This window comes from Nicrophorus vespilloides, unplaced genomic scaffold (assembly GCF_001412225.1).
Source record: "Nicrophorus vespilloides isolate i.1.1-1 unplaced genomic scaffold, Nicve_v1.0, whole genome shotgun sequence".
Taxonomy (NCBI): domain Eukaryota; kingdom Metazoa; phylum Arthropoda; class Insecta; order Coleoptera; family Silphidae; genus Nicrophorus; species Nicrophorus vespilloides.
In genome coordinates, this window is record NW_017100106.1 from 208,902 (window position 1) to 236,090 (window position 27,189).

Below are 27,189 nucleotides of genomic sequence, written 5' to 3' on the forward strand. Positions count from 1 at the left end.
TTTAAAAAATAAAAATACAAAAATATTTATATAACCCTCGAAAAATGAAACGTCAAAATAACAATTTCACGTTACAGTAGCTATAAATAATAAATTTAGCAAAAAATGACAATTTAATTGAATTACGGAAAAAGTTTGAAAACCATACATAAGAAAGCTAAGGTTCATAATAACTATCTTTTCATAATAAACTGATTATTTTTAAAGCAAATTTATGAAATCTCATAAAAAAATATGAAATTAAAATACATATTTCAGTTATTCTCAATTAAAATTTATCGTCCGAATCGTCTTGTATAGTCTTTATGAGTTAGTTGACAAAAATAGACATAATTTTCTAAATATTTTTTTTTTGTATGTCATGTAATTTTATTCACAATCTGTTCATCAATGTGAACAATGAGTAAATTTAAGATGGCGGTTGACATTAGGTAGGTTCCCGGTGGATAGTTTATTTTAAATTTGTACATTGGCTGTTGTCTTGTAGGTTATCTTCAGTAGTATATTGATACTCTGAGATTACATTATTTCCTTTGACTGTGAATCTGCTGCTATCCTTAACACTGTCATTGTCCATCGACTTGGCTAAAGATTCATATGCTGAACCTCATTCATTTCACTGTTCATCTGTGATGAACGATGGCCCTATTTCTGCAAGCACCGAGAGAGTTCACAAAGGACCTGTGCCCACTAGCATGTGGGTAGGGCAACTTAACCATTCGGCTATTAGTCGCCCTGTTTTTTTTTTTTAATATAAGTAGTTTTTGACCCCTGGGCCTACCTGGTTCTATTGTCAATAGCTGCCATTGCAAAATAAATAATTATATTATTAGGTGGACCGGAAAGTAATGTTGTTTCTAAACATGTTAAGATAAGGAAGACCAACAACTTTAGACAATGACGTATTGTTAAGGGCGGAAGTGGAAGCAAATAAAGTATGCGGAGCAGGTGTTTGGGTCCCGTATAATATGTACATGCATGCAACTTGATCACTGGAGATGGAAAATGGGTCCTCTATGTAATCCAAAACGAAAAAGACATTTTTACTTCACAAAAAAGCATTTTTAACATGGACAAACTGTGAATACAGACATTTACTGTGAACAGCAGTAAATCAATATTTAATTGAAAAGTGTATGTTCTCAACAGAAAAGGCGTTATAATGAATTGAGGTAGGAATTGCTGCCCCGCATTAAAAATTTGGATGATATCCAAAATGCCATCTCCATTTTGTTCAAATATTAATTGTTTTTTATCGAACCGTTGATAACTAGGGTAGTTACATCATTGATTAAAAATAAAATCAAGTTAAAAATGTATTTGTTTGAATTTAATGTAAAAAAAGACATTACTTTCCGGTCTCCTTAATATATCAAGCTATTGATAATTCATTCAACATTATTAATTTAATGAATATTGATAAAGTCAGGGGGCCATAAACATTTGATATTAAATTTAAGTGGATTGCTTAGCAATTTCAGCAGTCGATCATCCATTTCATTTACATACGGCGCAATTCCGTTTAGCTGTGCTATAAAATATATTCCATTTAATATTGATGGGAATATAATCATTTTGTTATAAAATATGTCTACCTTATGCCGAAAGACGAGCATAAATTTGATTTAAAAATTTATAGAAGATGAGAACACTGAAAATGTTTTATTCTCGTCATTTGTAATGTTTTTAGTGATTTACATTATTAATATGTACAGTCATATTTCTATTAGCATTACCTTTGCAACGAATAATTATTATAACGTATGGGTTTAAAAAATGTGAATGAAGCGAATATTAGAAATTTAGTGAATACTGATAATGATAGTTTTTTAGTGAAAAATTTATAAAATCTTTTCATCAAACGAAGATAAAATTAAAGATATTCCTACCGAAAAAATATTAACAAGCTAAAATTTAAAAAGGTGCTTTATTAAGAAAATTTTAAATTTTGAAGCGATAAGTATGAAATGCAACAATTTTTTATTTTTAAATGAAAGAAAAATAATTACAAATAATCAACTCAACATATTTTACTTTGTATGTAATTTGACTTAATTAAACTATTTTTTGTTGGCAAAAAACACATTCTCATAATTTTTTTACCTCTGAAAACAAAGTTTTTTATTTTTATATGATTGTTGCAAAAAATAATATAAAAGATTATTAAGTATATTAGATAGTTATTAGTTTAATCAGATCATTTTTACAACTATACAAAAGGTCTGAAATGAAATGAGCGAACGAAGCAAATTTAAGTTCATTCAATCTTAGTGATTATTGTAAACTCGTATTCTATAAAATCAATCAGCATTTTGGCAATCCGGAACAGCCCTCCACTTTCCTGATTGAGTACTTCTCTTCGGAAAGCCTTACAACCCAACATCCATTTGTAATTTAAGAACTCCTGTAAATTATCCATTTATTGGGACCCTTTCCCGGAAATGAATATCGGAGAGGCGCCAACATTCTGAGTTATAAAAATGTTTCTTATGATTTTTTTTATTTATATGAGAAGCAATAAGACAACAAGTGATAATCCATTTCCTTAAACTTAAAAAATAATAAATTATTGATTAAAAAAATATAAATAAAGTGTATATTTGTTTTAAATAATAACTGAGCGAATAGAACTTTACAATAGTTGTGAATTATCTTTATGTATTTATTTAAATTTTATTTACTATTTAAGATAATAATAAGTGTTTTTTTTAACATTTTTATAAATACAGCAAAACCTGGCTTAACGAGCCTAATTCGTTCCAAAACATTTACTCGTAAAGTTAAACAATTTTCCCCATATAAACTAATGCAATATCCAATAATGCGTTCCATTTTGCGAGTCATTTTTCTTACAATTTATTTTCCTCGTTAATTTCGCTTGTTAAGCGAGGTTTCACTGTATAATAATATAATTAAGCAATCCATAAGATGAAACTTATTAATATAATTTTCTAGTTTCGGAAATATTTGCATTAAATTGTTTCTACAAATTTTCATTTCTTTATATTAAATTACTTGGGATTTCATGCAATAAAATGTAAATGCTAAATATATTATTAATAATAATATTAATATTTATTACAATAGAGCATAATAAAATAATAATTAAATACTGGCCATAGTTTTTTTATTAGTTATTTACTGTATACTTGTAAATATATACAAAATGATATAAACGTTTACTATCAGTATATTATTTTTGTTTTGTTTCACAGAATTAATACATGAAAAATATCTATGTTTAACCCTCTAACTACTGGTCAAAACTGGTTGTATAAATACGAAAAAAAAAATTTATATGTATATTTTGAACTACAATACATTACATTTCAAAACTCTGTAAATATAAATAACACAATATTATCATCAAAAACATATTGAAAAATGAAAATGAAATAAATGTTCAAATTATGAATAATTTGAACATTTATATTTCAGGTTTTTAAAATTTTTGTAACAATCCTTTATACAAAGTCCTATTTTACACTCGGGAGAACAAGTTGTAACATATTTTCATTTTTTTCCCCTCGAACAGTATTTGAGCATACATGCAATTTGTTTATCTTTTTTTTTGTCTATTTTTAGTAGATGGAATATTAACTAATGAATGACTTTCAATTAAATTTAATGCAGCTACATGATCAATGACATCCATACTTTGCCTCCCAGTCTAGTTGCAGAATTCCATGTTTTTGTAAAATTTGTCTCATGACATTACGAATAAATACGAATTTGTAGTTTTGGGCGCAAATTGAATTGAAGAACAGTAGCTCACAATATGCCAAATATCACTTCAGTATATCGTTTCAATTCTACTATAACTTTAGTCTATTTAACTCGTATTTTTTAAAGAAAATAGATCACATATCCATATACAATTTGCGACTACCGTTGTGTAACCGTAAAACATCAAATACTAGATAGAAGCCACCCGTTCGTATGATTTATCATTATTTATCATTATTTTTAAATTCTTATATATTTTATCATCATTATATAATCACAACATACATAAAATCAATAAAACATTTAATTTTATTGTTTACAGAAAATGATGATCTCATCATTCAACACAATATTTCTTCATTTCGCTCGACTCAAAATCGAATTGATATAAATAGGTCGAAAATAATTTACTCATTCTATATTTAGAAAGAAAAATCAAATATTTTAAACACCAGCTACAGCAGCCGAGTCTTTAACTTATGTTATGCATCACTAAAATCAGCACTGTTTAAAAATATAATAATTCTTTCGTTAGCCCTTTGGCCAGCCTATTAATATATATTTTTTTTATTGTATGTTAAAATTTATTTATGTATAAATTGTACTTTTTTTTCTTCTTCTTATGTATTGATGTTTGGCCAATAAATTATTATTATAATAATTCTACTATTATAATAATAATTTATAGAGTAAATAATTAAATCTGCATTATTTTATATACACAATAAATACTATTATACAAGTATAATATAAACAAATATTAATGAGATAATTACTCTTATAAAAAAATTTAAGTGTAATTGGAGAAAAAAAATTTTGAAATCACAACAAAACTTTAGTTAGGTCCATTAAATTAGTCGAAATAAAGAATCTAGTTACATTAAATTCTATAACTTAATAGCAACTATTCATACTCATTTGAAGATGCGTGAGATAAGATAATACGTATAGTGAAATACTCGTACAGTAAAACATTCAAAAATACACATAATATGTGTACACAAGTTTTAGAAATAATCTAGCAGGCGCGCAATCCGGGACTTCTCTTCTCATCGTCATTCGTTAAGCGAATGGTCGCTCGTTAAGCGAATCATTTTTTTTAGAACTCATTTTTCTCGTTAAGCGAAATGCTCGTTAAGTGAGATTTCACTGTATATGTAAATTTAGAAAATGTAAACACCTATTTCGATGAAATTCAATAGTAAATTAGTTTAAAATAAAGTCCAAAAAAATATGAAATACAAAGACTAAACTCTGGAATAAAGTACATTCAATTGAAATACAAGTTTGACAGTTTTATATTCATTAATTTTAAATTTGACTTAAGAATATAATAATCAAAAAATAAGTTACTATATAAAATTTGAGATGCAATGAACATCAAAAGAACATCTATTCTATAATCGAATCTATTAAACAATGAATATAAACAAATAGAAGAAACATGGTCATTAAATCGTGCGGACCCAAAGAATCACAAACAGGATTAGATTTTATATTTATTAATAAATATTGATTAAACAAATTTATTGGTAACTCATTTATTATGCTTCTTTTATATATTAAAAGAATCAATTCTAATTACAAAGTAAGATTAATGTCTATAAAATATTAGACACTACCAAGTCATTATTTTTCTATTGTTTTATTTATTTATAAAAAATTCCGACTCCCTAGATTCTACAAGGGAAATGAAGTCATTTTTATTTCCAAACATACACATGTGACCTATATAAATCGCTAAACTTAAAGTTAATAATATCCTTAAATAAATATATAAACTTTCTGTTCCAGATTATCTAGTTATTCAAAATTACAACAAATATTTAAATATAACGGAAAATAGTATGTAAGAATTCAATAAATATTTTTTATTATGAATTAAATTCTTATAACGAAAGACAAGCCTATATTTATATATATAGGCTAATAATGTCAAAATATTATTTAAAAAGATTAAATAACATATATAAATAAACTTTAAAAATTTAAAAAAAATGATAGAAAAAATATCCTAATTGGAAATTTCTAATAGTTGAAATGTGACGTAGTAAAAAAGGTCCGGCTATTTAATAAAGTTAGCTTTCTGGTGTAATGGATATGGTACGGTAAGAGGCAAAGCATCTTTATTGCCAGCTTAATAATCTAACCCCTAATTGTGAGTATGTTTAATTACCGGCAGTTCCGTGCAAGAGTGTATGTGGTAACTGAGTATATTCAGCGGCTTGCTGTGTTGTATTTACGTTGCAAAGGAAGTCTAAATAATTAACACCGAAATTTCCCCAAAGACTGCTCTCATCATATTTATTATTTCATGATGACCAGGTCAGCTAAAGCTCAAGTTTCGTGATGTGAAAAGAAATATATATATAACTTGAGTGTACCTATTTCTATATAAACATGAGGAATACGCGATTTGAAGAGACTCTGAGCCAGTCTGATTTATTCATGGGCTTTCGAGACTAATTACGCCGGAACCGAGGTGTAAATAAATCCGGAAAAACACACGGCTGCTAAGTGGATTAAATAACGACCGGTGGAAATAAAACATTCATCACTGACCTTCCAGCAAATACGTTAAAATCCAGAAAAGCGTGAAGCCTTTGCTCCTCACTTCGATTGGTATTTCAATGATCCGTACCGAATGGAAACAATAAGCAGACTACGACTGCCCAAGCGTCCATAAGCTTCGTACATGTTATTATTACAAACGTAAATAGAATCAAAGGTCGCGGCATTTTTTCTTCCTTTCTTCTCTTCTCCGTGTGTTCTTTTCGCTCCAATATGAACACGAAGGAATGGAAAGAGCGAGACTACGATTTGTTTAAAATATGTGATAAAAAGTTTCCTGTTAGTGTATGTATGTTTCAGACGTTATTGTTTCTGTGACTTTCTGAGATGCTACCAAAAATTATAAATCCAAAAATACGTAGAATCCGAATTTGTCTTATAAATAGAACTAAAATAAACCAAATCCTCAACTAATAATTTATCCAAAATAATTATTTATAACCTTTGTCTTATAAATAAATTCTTCATGGTATAACCAAATTTTCTAATGAAAAATATATGTGTTCTTTTGTGAAATTATAATCTTATATTCAAATATAACTGTTACAGAATAGTGTATTATTGCAGTTATAAGTTTCAGAACTAATTTGAAGAGAAGTGATAGAGCTCTTACGCATTTTCTGATATATCAATGATATGTTCAAAATATATACAGGATAATAAACAATATATGTTAATAAATAACGTGATTCTAAAATACATATACTAAATAAAAAAATATATGAAGCTAACAAAATACAAAAGTCTTAAACACACATATTATCAATAATTATTTTTTAACAAACCAACGAGTAAAATGTTTGAAACTACTGGATTGGACATTTTATGATTTGTTTGATAATTGTATTGTTTTAATACGTAATCACTATCAGATTGAATAATACCTAGTGTACTACAACATAAGATTGATAATATTGTTATTTTTTATTAATTATAGTCATAAATATTCATTGTACACAATTCTGAGACAAAATATTTTTCTTTAAACACAAAAAAAAATATGTATTTCTAATTGATTATGATACAAAATCTTAGTTTTTTTAGTTTTAATAATTTTATAATAATCTTCAAGAGTTTCAAAACATTTCGTATATTAGTCATCATATTATACCAGTTTTTAAAAATCAATTTCAATAAATACCAATAATTTAATGTCATTTTTTATTCTTTCCTAAAAAATAAGATGTAACGTAAATGAATTATGCTCAACATTTAAATATAAATTAATATTTTTTTAATTCTGCCATTCTGCAATTTTGTGTGAATATTTTGCTATCTTATGTTTTTTATATAGTCTAGTATTTATTTAACAATATATTCCTGTTAACATAAAATAAATCTTATGGTAATTGACATTTGTTTTTAGTTTTTTTTGTAAACTTTTCCCAATGGTATAACTTCCGTTTGGAAGTTCTTTACTTGCTTTATAAATTTGTTGGTTTACTCTTGTGTAGGTTAAAAATGTCCACTATTCCCTTTCTCTGTACATCTGCTACTCCTTAACACTGTCATTGTATCCTTTGACTTGGGTGGAGGGTATTTATAGTGAACCTCATGAATCCATTCATGATGAACGACGGTAATATTGCTGCTAGAACGGATGGATAAGTAAAAGCAACCAATATTAAGAAAAAAGGACGACCTTCGTCATGTCTTCAAAAGGTATATGAGACAAATAAAGAAAAGGACCCAACAACTACTCTTTCTTCTTAAAATATAAGAGTAGATTACAATCCAACAATGACTAGTTATCCTAGGAATTAGACCGCGCTGTAAAAAACAGGTTGTAAAGATTAAACAAATGTATTTTGTAACAAATGTAAAGATAGTTTATGTCTAAACAGAAATATTAATTGTTTTCAAAAAAAATATATGAATTCGGAATAATAAATAAAACTGTTTAATGCTCTTTTGCAAATATGTGATTATCACATATTTTCTTTCATTATATTGACGATGACTGTCGAGACTTTTTAAACGAATTACATGCTGCATTGTATATTCTTTTCATCTCATAAAAATTACAAAAATAAATACTGACTATAACTTGACTTTGTAGTATAATATTAGAATATCTAAATCATCAAAACCTGTAAATACATTTAAATGTACATTCTTAGTTTTTATAGATACCATTATGAAGATTTTGAACATTAATAATTAAAATCTAGTGGTTTGCAACGCTTCAGCATGTTCATGTATTTGTTTATTCCTGACGAATGGAGTCTTTTATATATTTCCTAAGCATTTCGATTGGAACCTTTGTATAAATTGTATGTTCCATTTACTGGCCGCATTAGATACCATACGCTCATAATGGTTTCAGTATTACTTTGTATATAAGTAATTTATTCTCCACTAATAATTCCAGTAGAGTTTTCTAAACATTATTTCTAATTGCTCACTCTTGGCCCGAATGTGATCTTTCCAAGTGTATCGTAGTATTGTTAGTTTTAGGAATATCTGTGTATAGATTATTCTTAGTTAAACTAAGAATTAACTTTTTTTAATGCATTTACATATTTAAAAACAAAATATTATACTGCTATATCTCATCAATTATAATGTATAAAATGTTAATAAAAATAATATTATTTGAATATTTTTTTGCATTATTACTGAATAAAAAATAGTTGAACTTACTAGGTATCTCATGTGATAACATTTCTTTGTTTATGAAATATTTGTTCTCTAAATAATTTAATTACTACAAAATTATGCTAATATCAACATTGCTGATCCTATTATATAATTGAGTGAGTCTTGTAACAACGTGTATGAGATAGAATAAATTAAGCGGTTTCGTACATGACAACACTGTTAACAAACTCAATCAAGTCTAAGTAAATATATTTGACTAGAGCACACTCATCCCTCTATCCAAACCTTCACATTACTGACGTTAAAATATTCTTGTAATTTAGAATTATATTCACTTCTTTTGATCGAACCAAACAATAATTAGATATCAGATCTTAATTAATAACATAATTAATTTCGGAAGAATCAAATCCTAAAGTTATGGAAATAAATGTTAGCATTACGAAAATGAGATCAAACCAAACTACGCAATCAAAATGCGCGCTTCAATTGCAACAGTGATTTACATATTCATCCATAAGTTATATTAAGCAAACATTCGATATTTCGTTTATTTGATTTAGAATTGAATTACAATGCGTATGGAATCGTATTGACGCAATCAAATAAATAATTATTTAGTGATGCGAACCTAATTCAAAACATCAGAAAAAAAAAAATTATCGATTATCGTACAAACATTTCAATAAATAATATAGCAAGACCTCGTTTAGCGCTGCATAGATTCGTATATAATACGATTATTCCCGAACACGTAGCGCTGTGCTTCCCCAGAATCTATGTCTGTTTGAGATGTACATAAGCAGGATATTAAGGATTTACTGCAGGTTTCTGGTGAGGGCCTTACCAAAGACGACCTTCAAGAACTGGCAGAACAAGGAATTGAAGTTTGCTACAAATATCAGAAGAACCAGGACCAGGCCAATACCTTCATCACCAAAATAAACTTAATATTTATGTGAGCAAATGTTTTTGTTATATAAAACATATATAAATATAAATTCCTTTGTCTGAGCGATAATGACTTGACTCTCCAAAAAATATGTAAATTAATTTAAAATATGCAATAAATTTCTATGGAATGAACATTAATGTGAGAAAGGGACAAATAATTAAATAAATTTAAAAAAATGTAGAGAACTGTCAAGATAAGTGAGAAGGGTTTAATGTCAGGAAATGGAGTTGGGTGTTTTGGATAAAATAAACAAGATTATAAGTTTTAATTATGATGATAATAAGAAATTCAAAATAAATATGAAATAATTCTAATTTTGAATGAAATAAATTTTCAAACAGATTTTTCTATATGACTCTTTGATCAACACTTACGTTCATACTAAGTTAATTAATGTCCTAAATTACATGACAATGTTATGTCTAACCCCTGCTACCCTTTATTATGATTATATAATATACTATTACATCATTAACATGCATCAAGGAATGTTATCTTTATTAAAATATAACTTAATTACTTATACTCAAAATTAGCAATTATTATCATACATTATTGTACAAGTTATATATAAAGTTTAACAAGAACTGATAAGTCATAGTACTNTCCTACTCATATAAATGAACTTCTCCAAAGTACTTATCATTATATTAATTTAGACTTGATTAATCAAAGTAAAATGGAATATAATTTCACAGTGCTGTTTCCAAAAAAGTAATTTATTATTTAAGCTTTAAATTTTAAAGCATTCATTAGAAGCTAAAGAAAACGAGAAGATATGTTAAAATATTAAAATAAATATGGTGGTAATGTATTGTCAATAATACAGATAGATAATTTATATAAATTTTCAAATCTAAAAACCAAGACATCTTAGTAGCAAAAAAAGTTGAGTTATTAATTTCTTTCCGAATTTTCTGTGCACAGTGCACACAGTAGTTTTTTTGAAAAAATAGTCGAACGAGAATTTATCTTTTATAATAAATGAAAAATAGTTGAATGAAAATTCAAATTTTTGTCCTTACTTTTTGCAATTAGTTCTTGCTATTATCAAGTAACTTCTAATGCTTTTTATCGCCTTTTCATACTCGAAACTTCACTTAACTTGCGTAAAATTAGTATCTTATAAACTGTTTTCCATTATATTGATACATACATCATTTAAAAGGTATCATCAAAAAAAATTGTTTTATGTAAATATGGAAGCCTAATTGATTGCTAAGAAAAATAATAAAACATAAAGTTTTGCTTCATATTGATTGGAAATTATTTTGCCCAAAAAGTGAAATTATTAAATGACGAAATAAATAAATTAGAATTGATTTAAATTGATAAAATTGTTAGTTTGTTGAAAGATACAAATAACGCTATTATTGAGATTTATGTAAGTTTTACTAACAATAGCGCATTGTTATAAAAAGTGATTAGTAAAAATTACTGAAATTTTTAGACATGTCAACCTAATACAAACAAATAGTGCCTTTACTAAGACACCCAATATTATTAATATATTGTAACCTCATTCACGTTACTAAACAAATTACGCAAAAGGTACAAAATAATATTTTTCATCATGTTCTTTAATATCAATAAATTCTTCGAAAGAACAACAACAAAGTTCGTTGGATAATACGTACATAATTGAAGAATATTTTCCTATAAACGTCCTATATGTACGAAGGGTCGAAGAAGCATGCGTGTACCAACCAAATATAATTAAATGCGTTTATTTAGAAATTCACTTAACAAATTGCAATTTGTGTACGCATTATATAACTGCTGAATACAGTAGGTGTTTCATTTGCTTACAATGTGAGAATGCAGGTCTTTCGATGTATATCCCCATTTCATTTGTTTGTGTTGTTATTTTAAACGCATTAAAAACGTATTAAAAAGAAACGCCGAAGTATATTAAATATTTAGAATGAAAATATAAGCGAGTGAGAGGAAAAAAATGGAAGAGTAAAATACAGGTGCGAAGTTAAATTGAAAAATCCCGTTTATGTATTTTCGCATCTCTTTTTTTATTATTCACTGAGACAAGAGAACATTATTAAATTCCGTCCGTGTCTATATTAAATCCAATACAAAGTAAAAATATTTGGAAGAGGTCTAATTCCGTTCGTTTGTTTTGTACGTTTTGTTTTTATTGGTTTGCGGTCGCATCAAAATGGAATTATTCACAATGTTTATCTTAATAATAAACCGGATGTTATTCAGCCGTAAAGGATTATTATGTGCCCGTATCGATTATCCTTCAGGCCGTGTCTTTTTCCACGAGCCATGAGCGTGTTGTGACGCATAGGGAAAACTGAAGAGGAAGAAGAGAAGGGCCCTTGAGCAACATTGTCACTGTCGAACATTTATCTGACGGTAAAAAGATCTCCTCTAATTTTAGATTTTCCTGAAGTCATTGAAGGGTAAAAGAAAATTCCGTTTTACATTTGAACAATACTAAGAATTTTCCTAGATGCATTTACATAATTATGATGAACGGCTGGATATGCCGCATGACATTTTCAATTAAAACAAATTGATTTTGTTAATTGGTCCATAATGAATTTAATTATCGTGGAACGGATTAAACCCTTCTTTGCGCAAGGATCGATAGTTTATAATTCAGCCGGTGTAAAATGCGGGCTCAATGCACGTGCATAACAAACAAGTCACGTAAAATGTTAATTACAAACAGGTATTCAAATTTGAACACAATTTGTTATTAAAAAAGTTTTAATTGAACAAAAAAAAAAGACAATACTTAATTATAGATTAATTGTCTTTTTTATACAATACCTACGTCTTCAATCAGTCGGGATTAATTGAGCAGAATAAAAATTAATTCAAAAAAAATAGTACACACAATTATTGTGCCATTTATAAAGTCAAGTGTTTTGTGCAGTATATTTCTATTTTATTTAGTTCCATTAGTACGATTCTAAAGAGAGCGGGATATTGGCAAAACGGATTACCCGTACTACATAAGGTAATGCTCATTTAGCCAGCAAACAAAAGAGGGAGGGAATTGAAGGGGTATAGATCAATATACAAAGAGAAACTTATGGTCAAGGTGATGGTTAAAACAAGGGAGAAGAAAAAAGTTTACGTATTAAAATGTAGGTTATGCGAGGTTCGAATGGGGGGTGCCGTAAAGGTTTGGAACTGGGTTGTGGGCAATTGATAGGTGGAAGAACATTGGTTTTGTGGTATTAAGGAAGGTGGCTATGTCTAGGTCGTCAGGGGGGCGTTATGGGTGCGTGTTTGGTGGTGCTGAGAAAAGGTTTTTGCTGCATGCGGCCATGGAGTTTTTGAGGACTTCGGAGTATTGGTGAGTGCGGCGAGGTCGTGAAGTTGGGCGCTGTGGTGATGGTAGTAGAGCTGAAGAATTTTTCGAATGGTCATTCCAGGAAGCTGGAGCGGGATGCAATTGAGATGATGTTGGAAGGTAGGTAGGAGAGGACGAGGCGAATGAAGATTTTGTATATAGTGGAACCACCCCATATAAACTAATGTAATATAAATAATGTGTTCCACTTTTTTTACAATTTATTTTGCTCGTTAAGCGAAATGCAATCTGTTCCTCGTTTTATAAGAGGGTAATCTAAGAAGTACACAACCTCACTATAGATGGCGGTTGTTATTTGAAAAAAAAAGACTACTATGTTCAAAATCACCAACCATATAAAGCTTAATTACGTTGTTTAGTATTTGTTTTACAGCCATCAATAGCGTGACAGCGTTCACTATTGAAATTGTAAACATGCAAAAATCGGTCAACGTTATGTGATACAAAACGTATATTATTATATTATAATAAACTCATCAAATATGTACAAAATCGAGAATTTAAATTACAGACCAAATATTTAACTAATATAACATTTAACTCAAAGCATCGAAACGAATTGACAAGATATCAGGAAACTAATTGTCATACTTATAATCACCAACTGTGTATTGTCTTCATTAAATAATAAATAACATTCAATTGCATATTGTAAATAGGATATTCTTTAAATACTTTAAATATTGTAGTACGAACAAAAAGAATTTATAAATGATATGGAAATATTTTTCCTAACAAAAATGTTTATTAAGTACAAATATTCGTAAAATAACAAAATATTTGTCAGATCGTAATCAGCATGAATCAACTTTGAAAAAAAAAAGTGTGATCTATCAATAATATTATGTTTATTAAAAATCAATTTTTTAGTGCTTAAGACATAATTATTGAAGAATAATATCACTGAAAAGAATATCATAATTATCAGTGGTAATAAATTAACAATATACAACGATAAACAATATCAGTTTTAATGCACAGGGTGCGGCAGAAATAACTCGCACATTTCAAAGGGTGATTGAAAAAAAAAGTGGTACTCTTCAAAAATTTCTATTTCCCACATGTTGATATAAAAAGTTTTTTTTACTTTAAGTTTTAATTCTGTCGTCTAAATGAGGTTCCCAAATGTGTATCGGCCGTCAACGATCCACAATTGGAAACCTTATACCTTTTCTTCTGCCACATACAGGGTGACAACTAATTGTGTACAAAATTATCACGTAAATAATATAAAGATTATATTTAATATTGTAAACTCGTTAGTAACTATCAAATTAATTAACAGATACATAAATACGTGGGGTTGAACAAAAGTTCGCTAAATTGGCATTAACTCATTTGTTTCTGAAATTTGTTATAGTCTAACGACATTACATGTCAAATTTCAAGAAGATCGGTAAGAATGGATAGCAGAAAATGTAAGATTAGTGAAGAATGGTAGAAATGTCACCACCAACACAAAAAAAATGTTTTGCCATTCTCTACGGATTTCGACATCAACTCAACCTTATGAAAATTTTTCAGGAACGCCAAAATACATATGGAGTGAATGCATTATCCCTTGTAACTATTTTCAAGTGGTTTCAAAGATTTCAGACCGGACATTTTTTTTGTGAAAAACGAACTTCGTGAAGGTTGCCCAAATCTTCGAGCGGTGATACAAATGTAGCCCTGGTGAAGGCAAAAAATGACGAAGATCCAGGAGTGACACAGAAAATTGTAGTTGATGGCTTGAATATTAAATAATCACTTTGGCCGCACAAAGGAATCCGCTCGTGTTCGTTTTGCCCAATATTTCTTGGAAAATGTTGAAAATGTAGATTCTAGCACTTTTAGTAAAATCGTAATAGGTGATGAATCTTGATTATATAAGTTTGACCTGGAAACCAGCAGCCCATGGTATGGATCGCAGAAGGTGCAAATGTTCCCAGTTGAAGCAAGATAACAAAAATCAGCAACAAAATTGATGATATCGATTTATTTTACCAGGGTAAAAATGGTAGCTGGTTCTATCTCAATCGAGGGTACTCCGTCGCTACTTTTTACATTACGATCATGCGCCCATTCACACTACCGAAATAACCAACAAATTTCTTGCGCTCTCTGGCATCAATGAAATTCGCCCAGCACATTATTCTACAGACCTAGCGCCTTGTGATTTCTGGCTGTTAACGAAAATTAAAAAAAAAATGATGTTAAGAGTTTTCAGTTCCAATGAAGAGATCATTTATTAAGTTGAGAAGCTCAAAAAATCCGATTTTGATGAATGTTTTAAAAGGTGGCTCTGCTGACTTAAGAAAAATATTGAAATAAATGGAAATTATGTAGAGAAATTATAAAAGGATGAAAATTAAAAATATTAAAATAAAATTATTTGTTTTTTTTCAGCCAACTTAGCGAATTTTTGTCAGACCACAGGTATATAATATTGATATTATAAGTTAATTAATAGTTAAAAATGGAATTGAGTAATTTCATACTTTTAACACAAATGTAATTATTTTTTTTATATAATAGATTTAAAATAAATGAATGATAATAAAGTATGATGTAATATAGTTGTAATTAAATGAATATATTGTAATAATTTAAGTTTATATTAATGAAACATACTTGTTTGTAATTTATAGCCTCCATGAGAATATTACTGATCACACTCAATGTCGAATAGGACGTACAAATGAATACTGAAGTTCCAAACCTCACTATTCCTATAGTATATCTTAATTAACTGCAGTGTAAAATAATTTTAATGAATTAATCTATATTTACACAGATCCGCGATTAGATACAACGAGATTCAGAAACAACAAACAATAACAATAAACAAATATAGGAAGTGCTCGAAACAATTATCAACGGAAATAATGAATATGTGTTTTTTTTCATTACCTTCAAAGCTTTTTTGCAATTCCGGCACGTGCAAATATCAATAATTAGTAGATTGTTAGTTAAAATTATACTCTCTATTTTTTCTCTATTTTTCTATTATCCTTTGTGAAACGTTTTGCGCAATTGTTAGACGATCACTAGAAGTTTTCCACGCCTGATAAGCTCGCCCATAAATTGTAACGACAAATATTTCGCATAGTTTTTGTTTTATTTCTCGGCATGGATACTTTTACTGCCGCAGGGAAAATCCTTGGCAGTAAAGTTAAAGTATTCGCATAATGTTCTTTAAATTTCGCGGGGATTTCCCGGTGACTCGAATAAATCACTCACAGTTTTATTTTTAAACAACTACCAAAAGCAACAGTGATGAAGCAAATGTGCCTTATATTTTCTATATTCTACTAGGATTAAAAATCACAAATAAATAACAAAAAAATATAACGAATTAACAAAAGATTACTTTATAATATAAGTTTTTTTGTTTAATAATTAAATACCAACAAATACTACACTTGTTTGCTTTACAAACTGTAGTTAATAGTATAACTATTAATTGTGAAATTGAACAAACTAGGAAAAAAGCAGATAATTTATAGTAAGAAATGTAATTATATAAAACTTGGTATTATGTCTTTGAACTACAAATATTCCTCAATGTTAAGTGGTTTTACTTACGTAAAAAGGTGCGTCTGGTCCAATAAATACCAAAGTTTATAAGTGAAAACATGTTTTTTTTAAAATACAAATATGGAATTGATCTTCAAGCATCCCAACACGTAAAAATAAATTTTAAATAAGCAAAATTTAAACTTTACCATATCAAATATATGAAAAAGTCAAAAGCAACTTCTTTTATTTATTACATTTTAATTTTATTATAGAAAATCTCCAACTTAGATTCTAATTTGATTTCATCCAGTAAATTTGTATAATCTAATCAAATTTAATAAAATAAGTATAAATTTATGATATTTCAATATTGGTTTAGTTTGTAACTTACATACCTTCTACAAACTAAACCAATATCGATTATGTTTTAAGCGAATTTGATTACACTGTTGAATCTCGCTTGTCGAGCATTTCGCTTAATAAGCAAAATGAATTGTAAGAAAAATGACTCTCTTAACGAACAACGTTTCACATAACGAGTGACGATGAGAACAAAAGTCCCGGATTGCGCGCCTGCTACATCATTTTTAAAACTTATGTACACATATTATGTGTATTTTTGAATACGAGTATTTTACTATACAAATAATAATCCGGAAATTTTCGAAAGGATTAAATTCACTAAGCGAGGTTCCACTGTACATACAAATATATCTGTAATTTTTAAATTTGTATAATTGAATTTTGACAATAAGAAAATACATTACAATGCTGGCATTCATTGAGAATTACAAGGAATTTATATTAAGAAATATAAAAAGGAATGTCTTTCAATACTTCCCGCTTTTATTACAAGTCCCGCGAAGTTTTAAAAGTCCCGCCTTTTAGAAAGAATATGATTTATACCAACAAAAATATACACCCATACCTCGCCTTACGGCCTAGATACGTTCCACAAAACTTGGCCGCAAAGCGAAAGCCGTATAAAGAATCAATTATTGCGCTTGGGCAAGATTGGCAACATGTAGATATATCGACATCGAAAACAAGTTTTTTTTTGCCGTTATAGCGAAACATTTTACGCCGTAAATCGAAAACGTGCCTTAATTGAAGAGGGTCGTTATAGCAAAATGCCATATAAAGAGCGGCCGTATGTATAGCGAGGTATGGGTGTACTCATAAAATATAATTGTTCTTCAAAACATTTTTGGTTGCTTTCTTATTTTTCATATTAGTTTTTTAACAATGTTTTTATTTACAATCACGTTATACTTAATTAATCGAAATGTATTATACAATGGAACCTCGCTTAACGAGTACCTCGCATAACGAGCAAAATTAATTGTTAGAAAATTGACTCGCAAAATGGAATGCAAATAGATTCACTATATTTTTTTATTGCAATGTTTTCATCCCTCCGATCAGGGTTTCCCAAACTTTTCCTCCAGCGGAACATTTCGTAAATCCTGAAATTTTCACTGAACACTTTATTTATTTGATAGGGTAGTCTAATCAATAAAATTTAAATATATAATAAAAAAAACATTTATTATTTATTTAGTAATTATTTAATTCCATATATTCACGGAACATAGTTTGGGAAACCTTGCAATAGGTCTCAATCTCCACTACTTCCCTATCATGTAATACTCTTATAATTAGTAATTAGAGTTTAAACTCATATGCAAGTATTATTATCCGTTTAATTATATTCAATATACAGATGCGAATTCTCATAGTAATAAAATTGTTATTATTGATCGAAATGTATCAACTCTAATTGTAATTTAAATTGTCTGGCTATTATACATGTTTATGTTAGTTATGAATTCAATTCATTTTGTTGTCCAAAACTTGCAGATTGAAGAGAATCATATTAATGTGTTTTTGCGTGTAAAAAATGAGAAAGTGTGTAACATGTACAAAATCGAGGGCAACGTGACCACGTGCAGGAGTTTTGAAGATTCGGACAGTCTGGATAAGTAATTTAAGCACATATTTCCGCTGGAGAAGGAACTGGAGGATATCTTTGATTTCATACTGAGACCCCGTCTTCGGAACTTTATCCAGGAGCAGCGCGACGTTTATGTGTTATAGATTTTCGGGAACCGATAGTAAATGATCAATGAATTAGCATTATTATTTATATTGTTGTTATTGCTGTTGTAGACTGTACACCGAGATGGGAAAACCGAATGAAACCCACGTTCAAGTTGTGCAAGGTCCTATTGAAGCTTGCAGACTAGGAGGACGCTAAAATATTGAGCAATATTTTAGCCAAGAACACGAATGTTAAAACTTTCAAGTTAGTTTGATATAATTATACCACCATGATAATTCATATCTATACAATTAAGTACCCAATTAAATCGATAATAATATTAGTTTATGAGTTTTAAATATTACTATTAACTATAAAAGCATTACATGATAAAAGCAAATAAATTAGTATAATAATTTATGAAAAAACATTGTACTCTTCTTAAAAACTTAATATATATCTATAAATATGAGGATTCTCTGTTGCTAGTAGGTAATTAGTGGTAATAAGTTGAGGCATTCAAAGAAAACATGATCTATTGTAGTGTTTTCCAAACTATGTTCCAAGCAACACTGGTATAAAAACCTTGAATTAAATAATTACTAAAGAAATAATTAATGTTTTTTTCAAATATTTTTTAATTTGATTCATTTTCTGTTGCAGGAAAAGTTTGGGAAACCCACGTCTAGATTATCCTTTTCGTATATATTAAACCTCTCGGGAGAGAGAACATATAAAAAATGGTCAGGCTGAAATGTAACGAGTAGATTTCTCTCTGCAGATAATTGTATAAACCAAAAAAATCTAAAATTCTGTACTACTTTTTTAAACCATTAATAATTAAAATATTCATTTCATTTAATATTTTGTTTTTACTTTAATGATCTTATAAGTTAAAAATATTTTAATCTATTTATGTTGAGTACATATTTAACAAGTTATATATAACTATTTTTTATTCAAAGGTCAAGGTTGACATATTAATAATAAATAAATATATATATATAATATAAAAATTTGGTAATAAATCATAGATATTATCAGCAATCTGTTTTTGGTGAGTACATTACACGCAGAATGGAATGTGGTGGCGGTAAATCGGTCGGTCGGATGTAAGAGACGGGTTGATGTTGGTATATACATGATGCTAAACACAGCATTAAATCCCGAACAGGAATTGCCTTAGACAAGTGCCAAAATCTATCCCTCTCGAGAGATTAAATAAATTACGGATGCGGATGCTTACTCCAAGTACTTTTAAGGGAAGTTAATATGAATTATAGCTTCGGTGTTTAAAGCACTTGGCATAATACGTAGCGTTTCAAGTGGAACTGCTTATTCTCTATCCTCGTCGTTCACTCCACTTCTTAGTATAATTGTAAACAACAAAAAATAAATTACATGAAAACTCGCTCATATATTTATTTTAAATACTCATTTGCTTTGCCAGTGTTTAAGAGGCCTTTCACAGATAAATTACATATATTTTCATGAAAATATACATTTTTATTCATAACAATAATAGTAACAAAACAAACAAAAATAACTTCTGCGATATTTCTGCGCTAATATATAATATTAATTGGTGTTTCATGATTGAAATAAATTCATTATGTAATAAAAATTATAAAACATTATATTTATTAACCCATCAATTTATATTCAGAATAAAATTACCATTAAATAGCATACCACTATGAAATTGAAATCTTTTTACAAATAAAATATTTGTATTTTTATAGTTACAATAAATGAAGAAGTGTCTGAGTAAACACATTTATATGAACATTTCAAAAATCTAATGAGAAGATTTCCTTTTATGACTTTTATTAAAATATGAATACAATTTTTATTTCAACGTTTGCGTTTTCAATTATTTTGAAAGAAATATCTTTAACTTGCCATATCTACCGAGACCGTTCAATTTGTCTAGATGAAAACTTATCAATATTTGTTCTTTTAAAATTAATCAATATTAATATTGATTGACGTTTTCTAATGATTTGTAAAACAAATGCTAAGTGATGCACATGTAGGATTGAAAACAAAGATTGCAGGCACATATTTACACTGTTATTATAACTTTTAGTTGTATAATATTGTACAATCTTATATCTTATAGCTCCTGATGATAGTAATTCCTTTGCAATTGATGTTATAAGTACAACTTTGAAGAAATTTCAATAAGAACAAGGCTGTAAAAATCAAAGTTGATAGACAAACAAATAATATAGATCAGTGATTCCAAAAGTGGTCTATATCGACCCCCAGAGGTCTGTGACAACCAGCAAGGGGTCTACGTCAGCGAAAAAAAAAATTGGGGGTCCATGAAATGAAAATGGGGCTCCACGATAGTATTATAATATATAGACATATACATTATTTAGTTGCTAAAAATTTGAGTGTTAGATTGTATGAATCTCTTCAATTAGTCATTGATGCAGTAAACCGAATCCGAAGCAACGCGTTGATTATGCGGTCATTTGCGCAGTTATGTGAAGAGAATGACGAACACTTTCATCAATTGCTCCTTCACACTGAAGTACGCTATCTGTCGAAAGCTTATGTTTGACAAGATTTTTTGCACTTTTTGAGACTATTTTAGAATATCTGGATACTAAAGATAAATTTGATTAAAACAAAGTCCATCTTATTAGCGTTTTTTGCCAGAGTTAAACTAATGAAACTAAATATTGGACGGGGCTAATTTTCCCAGTTCCCCAATTTGTCACAGACAAACTGCCAGGAAGACGACGTTTCAACCTACGTTCAACACTTAAATGTCCTCTATTCAGATTTTGAAACTAGGTTTGAGGACGTTTTGACTATGGTAATACCACCGTGGATAATTAACTCATATGGTGACATAGAAGAAACGAATGTCATAATATAACAGGAACTGACTGAACTAGGTACAAACGAAGAACTTAAGGTTCAGTTTAAAAACGGATATCAGAAATTCTGGCTGAAAAACAACATATCCGTTACTTATCCCGTATTATGGAATATAGCGAGGAAATTTTTTAATTTCCTTTCCATCGTCATACCTAGTGGAACCAATCACCTAACGAAAAAAAGAAACAGACTGGACATCATTAAACGAGGAGATTTAAGATCTTAAATCTTACAAAATTGACGCAAAATGTTGAAAATGTATTATTAAAGCATCAGGTTCATCCTTCTCAGTAAAAAAATTACTTATTAATTATTTTATTTTATGTTACGTATATTTTATATAACAGATGCAAAATTTTATTTTGAGTAGTTTTAATTTATGTATAAAACTTAACATGTGTTTTTACTTTAAGTTTTAACACAACTGACCAATGTGAGTCATATTATCGTGTCCCAGGGATGGAATTTCGGAGACAGTGGAATATTTTTGGTGTTGTCGTTGTGAAGTCTCAGTTGTTAGTAATTTAATAATATTCGTTTGGTTTTACATAACTTTATTCGTCAGATGGTAGTCTTAGGATTCATCTGAGACTACTATAGTCATCTTTAAAGGTTTTACTAAGACTATATTCATATCTAAAAGTTTTGCTGAGACTATGCTCGTCTTAGGTTTTTATGAGAAAGTGTTGCTGAGACTATGTTCATCTGTTTTGTCGAGAATAATCTAAATACTTATTCTACTTACAAAGTTAATTCTTATTAATACGGGGTGGGAGTTGTGATTGGGAGTAGGACATATTGATGATTAAGCGTTCCCACGGGATTCGGCTGGGATGGAAAAAGAGGATTGATTGCGATTCTACGTGGAAATAGTATATGTTAATTCACTATATTAACAATAATAATTGTATTTTTTTATGCCTCATTAATTTGACTGTGTATAAAAAAAAGTGTTATTATTGTTCTTCATTGTTCGTCATTTATTTAAATAAAAGATTATCCTGGATGTATTAATATAATGACTTCGCAGCACTGTTAATTTTATTAATAAAAAAAAAAACTAAACAGATCTTTACAAAAGTCGTTTGCTTCAAAATTAATATTTTTCTATGATAATTTATATATTAATATAGTTATATTGACTTTCAATAATTCGACAACTAATCTCATAAGTATTTCTAAAAAAAATATTATAAATTTAACATACAAAAAATAAATCAATAATATATGGAAATACAATGCATATGGTATGCATATACAATATACTGAAAATAATGTTTGCAAATTGACAAAAAATACTGTACATTGCGGAATTGATCAGAGGGACAAGTTCGAAATGTGTGCAAATAAAGTTTCCAGCTTATGTGACCCGTTATTATTATTCCCGCTAGATAATTTTATTCCTCCATATAGAACAACAGCCCTTTTTATTTCAAAATTCGTAAAACATTGCCCGGCGCATCCAGCAAATTTACTAGTATTTTTTATTTTCATACATTTTTTTTTCTATTATACGATACGTTTGTGGAAAATTTGCATGCGATTTTAATAGGATTCCTGAATTATTATTAAAACTTATTGAACCGAACATTGTGATTGTGGGACAATATCCAAAACACGCACGTTATACATTTTATATTTATGTAAATATGAATCGTTTAATACACATCAGATTCCATTATTTCTATTAATAGATTCTGAATGATTATAATATAATAATGATGATCTATAAGTTAATAATGCATAATTGAAATATTGATATTCGTTATACGGATTATAGTTGGGTTGATTGGATTATTAGCATATAATTTAAATAAATTATAATTACGCACATATTTTTGGGATACTAATTGAATCGCTAATTAATATTATGCTATTAGCATAATTCAATTCCGTCGACTGCATCGATTAAAATTAGTGTGAATATACAAAGTTTGGAATTATGTATAATCGAACTTGTGTATTTTTTATATGGAAATATGAATTTTGTTCTTTACTCACTTTATATAGAAAAAAAGTCTGTTGGTTATTAATTTTGCCGTTCAAATTTCAAATTTCAACAAAGAATATTAAATATCCGTCATGCAAGAAGATGCTAAAATAGACGATGGTAGCCTCCATTTTCTGGAACGACCGTTTACAAACTTTGAACTCATTCTAGTGGAAATTTTTCCTGCGAACGAAGTCGATGAAACTTCCGTTCTCTGTGGTAGAAATGACGTTTCCTGCGAATTCTCGGTAAAATTGCTTGATTGGTGTACGTGATCGCAAAGACTGGAAAAATGCACATAAATGATCAACAGTAATTCCAGAAAACCCTCAAAGCAATATATAAAACTATATAAATAATAATGATTAATTTATACTCCCAATAATTGCATTATTTAAAAAAATATTTAATGTATAAATGACTATTAAATTTCCAAATTTGTACTCAATTATTTATTGTTTATATAAAAAAACAATTCTACGTGTATTTATTAACTTCGAACATTCATATTTTAATTGTTTGTTAATTATTTAAATTTAGAAAATGTACTTGAAATCAATTTATAAATTTTAGGAATGTTCATAGTTATAAGAACAATTTAATAGCTTAAATTCATACATACATACATAAATAAAAATCAAGAAATCATGAAAGTGTAAAAAATGAAATTAACTTAATTTGTGAGGACTTATTTATTTGAAATAAATATTATCTGTTTTATAAAATGGTAAGGTATTGTTATTACTTGTACTAAAAAAGATAATATGTTACTTTCCAATATAACATAACAAACATATTCAACCAATGATATTAATTAATAGTCAAAATCGACTCATAGTACTGTAACTATAGAATAATGGATTTATTTCTTTTTTGTAGTTGTATTTTCTTTTAACTAATAACATTTCATTTAATTTGGACTTTGAAACTTGCCAATATATTGCCTAACACTTCATTAAGAGACACAGTAGCTTTACATTGTCTATTAACTGATTATCGACCCAGTTTATCGCTTCCTGGTAACTTAATGTGATTGGACTCCACCCAGCTCTATGTTCAATATTCTTCTATTCTGAATAGCTTACAACAAATTATAATTCGATAGATCTATTTTTATTATCTCCATACAATTATTATTTTATATAAAATAGAAAGAATGAAGTAATATAGTGCAGAAAGGCCCAAAACAACAATTCTTGATTTTATCATCATTTTTATCTGGTCAATAAATTATTATTGGAATGATACCGCCCCGGAAATTTTTAAGTTAACAAATGGGAAGTCGAATTCCCATAGATATTTATGTATTTTACTATGAACTACAATATTGTTTTCCTTGTGTTCAAGATTAAATATTCTAAATGACACGTCAGATTATTCAGATTAGATTATTTATTCTAATTTGAAGATTCACAATCATTATAATGTATAACAGATTGTAATACAGATTGATTTATATGGTACATTTTATTTCTTTCCTTTCCATTATTGATAAAAATATTTTAAATTTCGCATGAAATAAAGTAACCCTATTATAATTATAAACTGATTATTACTATACAACGGAAAAACCACATCCTAAAAAGTATAGGTATATTCAACAATCAGTTAAGGTACGTTAGGTGAATATACGATATATGAATGCAGGTTGTCACAAACAAATGTATACACTGTTTAACGGGTCATAACTTTCTGATTTGTCTTTTTTTTAAGGTGTAATTAATTGTAAATAATTACAGAATTACAAAAGGAATATCGTAGGGAGTTTCAGCCAGATCCATATATGTGATTTACAGTTAGATAAAAGATAAGTTTGAAATGAATGGAACTGTTCAGGACGTTCACAGACAACGTTTTGGAAAATCAAGAACATCAACGAGCTTCACCAGCCAATAAAGAATACTGGAAACATATTGTGAAAATCCGTAAGATAATGAAGTAGTGGGAATTGCAGATAAGTGTCCATCGCATTTTAAGATGATGCATGTAACTATATATTTCAACATTGGTACATGTTATCAATAAAGATGATCCGGACAGAAAAAATAATTTTGCAAATGGTACTTGGAAAAAATGTGAACAGGATGAACAGTTATCGGGGAAAGTTGTTTATGAAGATACGCCACTGGACTTTTTCTTATCTAATAAAGTCTACGCCAAAATACTAAAAATGCTAAAAATACTATAATGAAGTGTTTGTTGAAGTTTGTGAATCAATAGATCACCATTATCATCCGTGTATTGGCCAGAACGGTAATATTTTTTTGGGGTATGAAGAAAAGTTGTACAACTTGAATATGAGTCAAAACGCATAGTATACTAATCATTATTGTGCGTTCACACAACTTCAGTTAGATCTCCGTAAATAATCATGTACGTATTAAGAAAAAATCCTTAAATAAGCACCGACTGTTCTTAAAATTTGTTACTTGCACTCAATAAACAAACAACGTGATTCATACGCTAACAACATTTATAACGATTTCAGGCAGATAAATCCCTGACAAATGGAAGTAATATAGAAATGGCTTAATATCGCATCCTCGATCGACATAAGGTTGACACACACAATCAAACATGTACATGTACCATTCAATGATTAGGATTGGATGATGGGGATTTAAATGTATTACTTACAGGATCACGTCTTCTATTATCTCTCAGGCTCAGTCGCTGTTTCCAATCGCGACGCTTTTCACTGTCTGAACTGAGTGATCTCATCATCGGCGTAGACTCCATTATCCTTCCGCCGGCCGCACTACACACACGCACTCAAACACACAAGCAGGCACTCGCCAATATTTTGCTTTGAAAATCCGTATATTTCGAAATCCCTATTTACGTTTCCATTTAACAAATCCCAGTATTCCGATTGAGACACCTGAAACAGATAGATAAATAAATACACGCATTTAAAATATACAGATAAAATTATAATTAGCATCTAAAGTATATGAATATAATACAATTGAATTCTTATAAGCAAGTATAATCAATTAACACTGTTGTTATGTACTTTTTTTATTGTGTATTCACACATGACTCAATTGATAACATATAAAAGAGAAACAGGGAAATTCAATGAATTTGTTAGTTGATAAATTTCCAATAGATTACTATTAACTCTAGAATTAAAATTTTATATTGAATTAGGATTAATGTTATGTTAATTTAAGTATTTAAGTTTAATTTATTGTAAATTTATTATAAAATTAATATAATAGGTTTTTGTGTATTTATTATATATTGAAATTAGTAGAAATAATATAACAATATTGTTTAAATTATCGTTTTTTATGCTGGTAATTATAATATTTATTTATTGGCTTGTACGGAAAGTAATTTCGTTTAAAAAAAATATATACTCAGAATCATTTTTTGTTTATAAATGTTGGTTGTCAAAATATATAATGTCAATGTGATTTAGAACAGCTTTTCTCAACCTTTTTGCCGTGCTGCCTAACATATATGTTAATCGATGTAATGGGACCCAATTCGACTCGCTTCGATGCAAAGTAACAGCTGTCACATATAATATAATTAACAGTGCTTAGAAAATATGAAAT

The 27,189-nt window shown here is 28.5% G+C and overlaps 1 protein-coding gene across 2 annotated transcripts in view; it reads right to left on the minus strand.

Moving 5' to 3' along the window:
• The window catches only part of LOC108568296 (adenylate cyclase type 6), a 134,362-nt gene that overhangs the window by 58,144 nt on the left and 49,029 nt on the right, over window positions 1-27,189 (minus strand). Inside the window, exon 2 of one of the 2 annotated variants that reach the window (XM_017929285.1) lies at window positions 26,261-26,504. In XM_017929285.1, coding sequence (XP_017784774.1) covers window positions 26,261-26,362 — 102 coding nt within the window. In that variant the 5' untranslated portion in view covers window positions 26,363-26,504. Of the gene's footprint in view, window positions 1-6,288; window positions 6,373-26,260; window positions 26,505-27,189 lie in introns of those variants that run through there. The other variant, XM_017929286.1, reaches the window with a different exon arrangement.